The 11,067-nt window shown below is 31.2% G+C and overlaps 1 protein-coding gene across 1 annotated transcript; it reads right to left on the reverse strand.

The window, feature by feature from the left end:
* Positions 3,994-6,899, reverse strand: LOC109358148 (uncharacterized oxidoreductase At4g09670-like). The gene is made up of 2 exons (XM_019602224.1): positions 6,435-6,899; positions 3,994-4,642 (listed from the first exon to the last, which is right to left on the reverse strand). Exons 1-2 carry the CDS (start codon positions 6,897-6,899, stop codon positions 4,013-4,015), a joined length of 1,095 nt encoding a protein of 364 aa, XP_019457769.1. The 3' UTR covers positions 3,994-4,012.

Raw genomic sequence — 11,067 nt, forward strand, 5'->3', positions numbered from 1 at the left:
AGAAATACTGCCTACTTCCACAAGTTAACCGAGATCAGGCAATCATCTAAGGCCATGATTATGCTCAGGTCAGGGGACAACATTCTTTCTGATCAGAACTCAATTGCTAGTCATGCTCTATCCTATTTTTCTGACTTGTATGCTTCTGAAAACTATACTGAGCAGAATGGTCTAATCCAATATGTGGTCCCTGTCTTGGTCACTAAGGATCAAAACAATATGCTCACTAAGACTCCTTTAGCTGATGAGATCAAGAGGGCAGTTTTTGGTATGAATGGGGATGGTGCTCCTGGTCCTGATGGTTTTGGTGGTTGCTTCTTCCAAGAATTTTGGGATATAGTTGGTTCTGATGTGTGCAATTCAGTCACTCAATTCTTCATTCAGGGATGGATCCTTCCAAACCTTAATTCGAATTCAGTGGCCTTGATTCCTAAGTTCTCAGGTGCTGATAAGATTGATGATTTTAGACCAATTGCCCTGGCTAACTTTCAATTTAAGGTGATCACCAAAGTGCTTGCTGACAGATTAGCCATTATTGCTCCTAGTATTGTCTCCAATCAGCAAAAGGGTTTTCTCAAAGAAAGGTACATACATGACTGTATCTGTATTACCTCTGAAGCCATTAACCTGCTTGATCACAAGTCTTTTGGAGGGAACCTTGCCATTAAGTTGGATGTTAGAAAGGCTTTTGACACAATTGATTGGAGCTTCTTACTTGCTACTCTTCAAGCTTTTGGTTTTCATGCAAAATTTATAGGCTGGGTTTCTACTATCCTGAGCTTTGCTAAGCTCTCAATTGTTGTGAATAGGCATAGCACTAGCTTCTTTAGCTGTAAGAGGGGTGTTAGGCAAGGAGACCCTCTCTCTCCCATTCTTTTCTGCCTGGATGAGGATGTTTTGAGCAGAGGTCTTTCCAAGTTGCATGCTGAGGGGCAAATGCACCCCATCTTTGGGACTGGGTAGATTCATACCCCTTCCCATGTCCTTTATGTTGATGACATCCTCATATTCTGCAAGGGTCTTAAGAAGGATATTATGGCCTTAGATAAGCTAATCTCAACTTATGCTCAAGCTTCTGGTCAATTAATCAGCTTAAGTAAGTGTAAGTTCTTCATTAACCATGCCTCTGCTGCAAAAATTGCTAATTTATCTGCTTGGTTAGGATTCTCTGCTGGTTGTCTTCCTTTCTCCTATCTGGGTGTCCCTATCTTCATAGGTAAACCTAAAGCCATTCACCTCCAACTTTTAGCTGACAGGTTTGTCAACAAAATGTCAAATTGGAAAGGAGCATCTTTATCTATTATGGGCAGAGTTGAGCTGGTTAAATCCATCATCCATAGCATGATGACCTACAGCTTCCAGGTCTACTCTTAGCCAATTTCTCTGCCTAAATCTCTTGACAAAAGCATAAGGAATTTTATTTGGTCTGGTGATACAAACACTAGAAGACTAGTAACAGTTGCTTGGCACAAAATTTGCACTCCAATCAAAGATGGAGGTCTTGGTTTGAGATCCATTGTTGATTTGAATAAAGCTGCTCTTCTCAAGCTAGCCTGGAAAATGAAAACTTCACCTCATGAGTGCGCTATTTTCTAGAGACTAAGATTCTATAAAGCTGGTTGTCCTAATGCTAGCTATGTGAAGTCCTCTGTTTGGCCTGGTATTAGAAAAGTTTGGCAAGATGTCTCTGATAATTCAATTTGGCTTGTTGGTGATGGCTCCAAAATAAACTATTGGTTAGACAATTGGCTTGGTTGCCCTCTGGTTCAATCTCTGCCTATCCCTCTGGATTTACACCCCTCCTTGACTGCTAAGGTCAGTGATTTCATAGAGGATCATAAATGGATTATCCCTTCTTGGATGGCTACAAAGTACCCTGATGTTATGAGCTCTATTACAAAAATCCATGTTTCAAATATGCAGAATGATCAGTTGGTGTGGATGCACTCAAATGATGGCAGTCTTAGCATGAAGGATGCTTATAATTTCTATAGTCCTCCTATGGCACAACCGAATTGGTGTAAGTTACTTTGGTCTCCTTCTATTCCTCCTACAAAGTCTTTTAACACTTGGAGGCTATACAACAATAAAATGCCTATACATGAAAACCTGAAAAAGAGAGGATTGGCTATGGTCTCAATTTGTGCCCTTTGCAACTCTAAGGAAGAATCCTCCAAGCACCTTTTCTTCGAGTGCAGCTTTGCAATTTCGTTATGGAATTGGCTTGGTAACCTTATTGGTTCTCCTATGGATAAGTCTTCAATTGAGAGCATTTTCATGGTTTGTCTGCCATGTTGGAGCCCGCAGTTGAAGCTTGTGGTTTCAGCTTGTATAATCCATATAATCTCTAGCATTTGGTATTGTAGAAATCAATGCAGGTTTAAGGACAACAAAGTTAGCCTTATCCAAGCGTGCCATGCTATCAAGAGAGACTTGGCCTTATTAGGAAACCATTCAAGGTTGGCTGCTAAGCCTTCCCTGTATGAGTTTGGTTTAATCAGAGCCTTCCAGATTACTCCTAAGTTTCTCCCTACTCCTTCAATTTCCCATGTCCTGTGGCTTCCTCCTTGTCAGGGTTCGGTTAAGGTGAATTCTGATGGTGCTGTCCGTGGCTCACCAGGACAGGCAGGTGGAGGTGGCATTTTTAGAGACAGTAATGGGGATTTCTTGGGCTGTTTTGCCACCTATCTTGGCATACAAGACTCTTTATATGCAGAGCTGTTCACTGCCATTTCTGCAATCCATCTAGCCTAAGTTATGTCTTGGAATGATTTATGGTTAGAATGTGATTCAAGTATGGTGGTTGAAATCTTCAATGGAAACATGACTCCTCCGTGGAAGTTAAGGAACTATTGGGATCATTGCAAGATCATATTGCACTCTATCAATCTCAAAGTCTCTCACATCTATAGAGAGGGGAACTCTGGTGCTGACAAGCTTGCAAATTATGGTGTAACTTATAGATTTGATTTTTGGTGGAACTCAATTCCTCAATTTATTTCTTATGAGTTTAATAGGAATAGAATGCTTTTACCTAGTTATTGGTTCAAAAGTTTTTAATGTCCTTTTGTAAGTTTCTTCGTTAAAATATTCTATCGGGTGCATTGACACCCTTGCCTTAAAAAAAATCAATTTATTCATGATTATTCTCCAAAATTTCCCTTGGTTATTTGGAGGAAGTTGTTGAATTCAATTAGTAGTAGCAACAAGGAAAAACTTTTCAGTGCAAGTAATTGGCAAACTTATTTCATGTCCACAAGGACCACATGCTAAATAGTAAAAATGATTATTGCTGCTGAATAATATGATTAAGATGCTTGCATAAGCTAAATATTTCTACAGGAAATTTTGATTAACATGAATTTAAGCTAAATATTTTTGTTACAGTTTGAATTTAAGTCTTCATATTTTTTACCCCATAAGGCCATAACTTCACTAGTTAAGCTCACTATCGAGGACATTTTTTGTTTTCCCTATTCCTGTTTTTACTTTTTAACTTCATACCTGAACTAGAGATAACAACTCAATTACAATTTTAGAAACTCTGGATATAAGTATAACAACAATATATTGACATTAAGTTTTACTACACTCTTCATAGTGCAGAGGCAACATAGTCTGAAGTCTACATCACAACTCATTCCTTTATGCATCATCATACATACATTCCATATATAAGGTAAATAATTAAATGCAAACAAAAAGGTTTCGGCATATAAGCAGCATGCATCATTTTTTATCTTCCTTTACTTTGTTTAAAGTTACATTTACACCAACCTTAGTGCCATTTTAAATTTTGCTTTAGGCCTTATGTCCTTTATATATGGAGAAGAATATAGTATCTCAAAATATGTCCCAAATTAAATACTAAATTAATAAAAATATTTCATGTTAATTAAAAAAATTAAATTTTTTTTCTTCTGTTTTTCATTCATTGTTATTTGTTTAGTACATGGTTTGGGACATACTTTAAGACAACATATCTTTGTCCCTTATATATACTCCATAGCATCTAACTCCCAATTTCAACAACCTTGTAACCTCTCTCAATGGAATCCTTCACTGCATCCAACACAAGCTGAGTCTTTCTACTCATAACTGACCATTCCTTCTCAGGCTTCACTTCTAAGTACTTAACCTTTTGGACCAAACTAGCAAACTCCTTAACCATCCAAACATCTTGAGAAAACTCAGTTTCCACAACATGCTCATTTGCCTTTGGACACCACCTTCCTTGTTCAATCTTCCCATAATCCAACTCTGAAGACTCATGAAAAGTTCCAAACCCTAAGTTTTCATCATATGGAAGAGTGAAATCATTGAGACGAAGACACCCTTTTGTTCCCAAAGCTGTTATATCAAAGGTAATGTAGGTTAAGAAAGAACAATGGAAAGTGGCAGATTTTCCATCTTCCCAATGCAAAGAGGAACCACATGAGATTATTACACCAGCTTCATTGAGAATTGCTCCTGGAAATGCAAGCACTGATTTTGGTAGTTCATAGTCCATAGCCCATAATATGGCTCGGATGCAGTACCAACCAACGTCACCTAATGCACCAAGACCGTCTAGCTCTGGCTTCATACGAATGCTGTGCTTCATAAACTCTGGGCCAGGGTTGTATGTTAAGCAAGTGTGTATCTGATAATGAATAACCCACAGAGATACATAACTTTTATAAGATTAATAATAATGATAATGATGATGATGAGAGTGGGAAAAGATAAGAAAGTGTACTAATATTTTCCTTCTGAATTACACGTATCTCTTATGGAAAATAATCCTATTGAGTATGGAACATTACTATATTGAATCTTTAGGTACGAGGAGAAATATAATGTTTATACAGTGACAACATTTTCATGTTTTTATACACCTGATATAAAAATGAGGGGTACACACACCTTTTTACATTTTAGTCTTTCTATTTGGATTGTTACCAAACTTCTCGGCAACCTAGAAAGACTTATATTAGTTATATCTTATTTGTTCGAAATATGGAAATGTTGTCACGTGCAAAATAAAGGAACTAAGTAGCAGTCGGCATTCTTATCGATTTAGTAAAGCTTAATTGTACCTTGTCTAGTAAAGTATTGACAAACTTTTGACACCAAAAGGCAATTTCTACACAGTTGAGTTTTGTTTATTACTAAAAATAACAGAATAAATACATAGAGCCCTGGTATTCAAACTAGATTTATCTATCCTAATTTTTTCTCTATAGGAGTATTCTCCAAGCTTTTCTATATAATATATATATATATATATATATATTATAAACGTTTATATAAAGTCAATATATCATTCATCATTTATATGTATCATTTTTTTAAATTAATAATTATTAATAATGTAAATAACATTATATAAAACTTATACATTATCCCGTACATGTATTTTTCCTCATACTCTTTCAATGTGTAGAGACTATATAGTAAAACATAATCATACTCGAATTTAGTATTTTTAGAAATCATTAAAAGATATTTAAAATTTAAAAATTGTCTTTCAAAATTTTTCTTTCTAAAAATAACAAGGTCAAGACATAATTTTTTGAAGAAATTCAGAAGACAACTCAATTTCAATGGGTAGTGTTGTGTGATATAAAGTGTCAGCATTTCAAACCCTGACAATTACATAATTTCTTATCTCATTGTCAAAAACTTTTCTAATAAAAAAATTTCATAAGAAAAAAGTCTAATGAAAGAGAACCGTGCAGCCAATTACCATATCCTTTCTGGAAATTTACTTCTATTATTAATTATATAATTCGTTCTCAAGTTTGAGAGACATATCAACAAGTTCCAGTCCAGTGTTTCCCGAATTCATTAACTTGTAAATTCAAAATCTTTCTTCTAACTAGCAAGTTGCTCGAGTTAAAGTATTACGATAATTAAGAATTAAAGTACAGTACTATGTACTGTGAGTTTAATTTATTTTAGATGTATCCATTGTTATTTTAATATGTTTGTTTTTCTTTAAATACTTACGAAAGAAGAATAATAATAAATGTTAATTAAGTATATATTAATTAAACACCAACACCCTTTTTTAAGTATGAGAGTGATTCCTCTCCCAAAACCTTTTTTATCATTAACAAAAGTGGAACAGCTGTCAATTAAAATTTGTATATGATCATCCATGAGTGAATCACAAGAAAAAAGAATACAAAGATACAAAATTTTCATAAAAACAAATACCAAATTTAAAACCATTTAAATTAGATTTAATAATTCATATTAATTAACTTTAATATAAGAATTGTTCTCTGTCTTAATATTTGAATAAGTATATCTTAATTAATGTCTAAATAATATAAAAAATTTATTTTGTATTTTTTTTTAATTAAATATCACTTTTTAGTTGAATTGGTATACAAATAAAACATATAACTAGTTTATTCTACTGCATAAAATTGTTAAATAATGCTTACCCATTTGAGTTGGCCAAAACGTTGCTGATCTGACAAAGCCTCTTTCATTTTAGATGTTCGCGGGTGGTGCACCCACATGGTGCCATCCATGAACTGCACCCCATGAGCCTCACAAGCCTCAAGAATCCGATCAAGCTCCGTCACATTCATCGCCACCGGTTTCTCCAGCAGCACATGTTTCCCTCTCTCCGCGGCATTCACTGCCCACGTTACGTGTAGGCCAGTGGGGAGAGGGATGTAAATAGCATCAACCTCATCATCATTAACAACATCCTCATAACTCCCATAAACCCTAACTGCCTCCGGCAAACCATGCTCCACCATGAATGCCGCCGCCTTCTCAAGGGAACGGCTGCCTATGGCATGAAGAGTGGCGTTTGGTGCGGTGGTTATGGCTTTGCAAAGCTTGATGGCGATGTGAGCACAGCCTAGAATGCCAAAACGAATTGGTTTTTCATGAGTCATCTTTGTGGTACTATAGGAGTTACTAGTTAGTGATGAAAATGATTAATTTGTGCGTGAGTGCTAGCCAAGAAGGATTTATTTAGTGATGACTTGAAGTAGCACTAATTTTATATGGTTTTTAAATGTTATCAAATTAATTTAATTAGCATGCCATTAAACCTATATATATTAATTATAGGTGGTTAGTTGGATGATCCATAAATCTTTTTAATATATGAATTTAGCCTAAGAATTTATGGATATTTTACTTATTACTTTACCATGACTTAGCAATTATCAAATGTGATGATTATCAATGTAAAATAATATTTTTAAATTAAATTATCTCTAAATATTCATATTCAACATGATAACATTTTATTTTATCCATACTATATATAAAATCAAACTATTGTGTAACTATTACCATAATATAATTTCTACATTCAAATTTTTCCTTAACATTATTTTAAATTTTTACAAAAAAAAAAAAATACAATCATAGATAACTACTACCAAAATATTAATTATAAGTTGAAACTACTCCTCTTACATTAAATTAGACATTCTAATAAAAAAAATTATAATGTGTAAATTTAACTAATAATAAATTAATATAAAATATATCAAATACAACAAAACATTTTAATTATACAAAAAGTGAGAATAGTATATATTTGATACATTGTTTTTCTAAATTGATAAATAATATGCAAAACGAAAAAATAATAAGATGATAATTGTTTTTTGGTTTTTCACATATATTCTCGTATTGGAGGCAATTATGTCTGAGCTGGGAACATCCACAGGTATGTGAGCTAACTCTCCCACCATGTATTTTTTCCATCCGGTCATAAGACTTGAATCTGAGACCTTACTTAAGGGAATCAAACATGTACCATTTGAACTAACACTTGTTGGTATAATAAGATGACAATTAAAAAGACAAAATGAGTACTTTTAAGGCACATAATTTGGTTAAAATCCTTTTCGGCTTGTTTGAGAATAAGATTTTGGAAGGAAATATAAGATTTGAGAATCATCTTTCAATTGTATATTTTATGACTCTTAAACCTTCATTTTCCTCTGAAATCTAACTCTCAAACTACACCCTTAAAGAAACTGTTAATTAGCACTTTATCTTTTCTATATTATATGATATTTTTAATCAAATTTACAAATTAATAGATTTAGTTAAAGCCATATACTTCATTGACAGGCACTACAATTAATATCTTTAACATGGTTATGTGATGTTGGATGCACTACAATTTTTTCGTTGGGAATTACAAAGCAAGATGTGGTTCGAACATTGTAAGCTCCCAGTAGTAAAATATATTTTTTATACATTTCATTTTATATAATTAAAATGTCTTTTTTTATTGCATTTACTTTATATTATATATATATTTTTGTCTTTATTAGAATATGCAACTTATAATTAATGTGTTTGAGGTAATTATATATGGTTATATGGTTTTTTTTAAATTAAAAAATTGAAGGGAAAAATATGAATATATAAATTATATCATGGTAGTAGTTACACCATGTTTTGGTTTTATATATATTACAGAATTATAGATAGATTATAGATTTTGGCTTTATATATAGTATATATATATATATCTATATCTATACTGTATATAAAGTCAAAACTTGAAATAACTTCCCTCATTATGTAATTTTCATTTCCTATATTGCCCTTAACATTATTTAATTTTTTACAAAAAAAACTATATAATCCTAAGCAACTAACACTAATACATTAATTAATCACATATCTCACCTTAAATTAAACATTATCATAAACAAACAAAAAATGTAAAGTACACCGAACACAACAATACATTTTAATTCAAAAAAAGGAAATATATAAAAATTGAATATGTGGTATCACACAATATTCGCCGACAGGCACAAAGTGCATGTACACACTAGTAGATATAAAAGAAAATATAGTGTAACTACCATCATGGAATAATTTTGTTTTCCTATTTTATCCTTAATATTTTTAATTTTTACAAAAAAAACCACATATAATTATATATAACCATGATCCTCTCACCGTAATTCATTTGACCTTTAAAACAAAGACAAAAAAATATAATATAAAGTGAACCCAATAAAATTTGCAGTATAAAATATATTTAATATAAAAATATATTCTAATTCATCAAAATAAAATATGTAAAACTTAAATATTTAATACCCAAAAAAAATGTGAGTCAGCAGAATAGTATGTTGTCATGCTAGTAATTAATAATTTTGAAACCACAAACCTTCTAATTTATTCTCACAAACTAAAAACTATTATTGGTTCATCAATTGATTTTTTGTTAGTTAATTATTAAAAAAGGATAGAAATAGTCAAAACACTTAATAAGAGTTAAATGAGAATACAAAATACAGTATTTTTGGCTAAATCAGACTAAATGGGAATTTGGTTAAAATCCTTTTCAGAAAAATGTTAAAAGACACTTTATCTTTTTTATATTATACAATATTTTTATTCGAATTATACAAATTAATAGATTTAGTTAAAGCCACTTTGAGGTTTTAAAAAAAAAATCAATGTCACATTACATTCGTATCCCATTTTGATATCAGAGAACTCTATATAATTAATATTTTAAGAAAACACAAACCCTTTAATTTATTCTAACAATCTAAAAACAATTATTGGTTTATCAATTGATTTTTTTAATTAATTATTAAAAAGGATAGAAATAGTAAAAACTTTTAATAAGAGTTAAATGAGAATACAAAATACAATATTTTTGGTTAAATGAGACTAAATGGGAATGTAGTTAAAAAAATTCAGAAAAATGACAAAAGACACTTTATCTTTTCTATGTTATACAATATTTTTAATCGAATTATACCAATTAATAGATTTTGTTAAAGCCACTTGAGATTTTTTTTAAAAATCAATGTGACATTACATTCTTAACCCATTTTGATATCGGAGAAATCTATAATTAATTTTTTTAAGACACAAACCTTTTAATTTATTCTCACAAACTAAAAACAATTATTGCTTCATCAATTAATTTTTTAATCTATCTTTAACAATATAATAAAAAAAACTCCCTCATGCCACATGTCACTTTCTCCTTCCCTCATGTCACATGTCACTTTCTCCTTACATTTTTTCCTATTAACAATATAATAAAAAAAACTCGCTCACGCCACATGTCACTTTCTCCTTCCCTCATGCCACTTTCTCCTTCCCTCATGCCACATGTCACTTTCTCCTTCCCTCATACCACATGTCACTTTCTCCTTACATTTTTTCTTTCATGCCACATGTCACCTCCTCCTCACATATTTTTCTTCCTACTTTTTATACATAGTTTTCTTCCTACTTTTTATATATTATATGTTTTATATTTTATATGTTAATAATAATTTAATATTAATTAGTGATTGGTTCATGTCGCCAACCCACTAAAATTGAGTGTTTTCAACATCTATGTTTTGTTATGTTAAAAAGTAATAGTCATTGAACATTAGATGAAATTGAAATCATTTTTCACATTCAAATTATTTCTTTACATTAATCTATCTATATAATTTAATGTTTACCATTAATCTAAGAATAATTGTACTTTTTCACCTCATCAAAGTTTTTTGACATTTTTCGCACTGAATTTTAATATTACAGTTCAGATTCTTTGAATTTTAATTTTTCTCTATTAACAACATAATAAAAAAAACCTCCTCATGCCACATGTCAATTTCTCCTTACATTTTTCCTTTCATGTCACATGTCACTTCCTCCTCACATTTTTTCCTTCCTATTTTTTATATATTTTATATGTTAATAATAATTTAATACTAATTGTAGAAAATTCAAATTAAAGATTATCAATTTATTTTTCTTATGTGCTTAAACATGCAAATTCACAAGTAAGATGTATATTCTTAATAATACGAATGTATGAATAATATGTGCGTTTTAACTATGCGAATACATGGGTAACATGTGATTTCTTAGTAATGCAAATGTACGGATAACATGTGTGTTTTTAGCCATGCGAATACACAGGTCACATGTATTTAATTACTATCGTTATATTATTTAATTAAAAGATAGCAATGGTATATATATTCATGAAAAATATATGTATTTTAATTAGTAATATAACAAATCAATTATTAGACTCTTTTTATTATTTTGATTAAATTT

Source organism: Lupinus angustifolius, chromosome LG10, assembly GCF_001865875.1.
Source record: "Lupinus angustifolius cultivar Tanjil chromosome LG10, LupAngTanjil_v1.0, whole genome shotgun sequence".
Classification (NCBI taxonomy): Eukaryota; Viridiplantae; Streptophyta; class Magnoliopsida; order Fabales; family Fabaceae; genus Lupinus; species Lupinus angustifolius.

Coding starts and splice junctions, on each gene's coding strand:
- LOC109358148 (XM_019602224.1), bottom strand. CDS start 6,899: ATGACTCATGAAAAACCAATTCGTTTTGGCATTCTAGGCTGTGCTCAC. Junction 4,643..6,434: donor GTTTTGGCCAACTCAAATGG/GTAAGCATTATT, acceptor ATTCATTATCAG/ATACACACTTGCTTAACATA.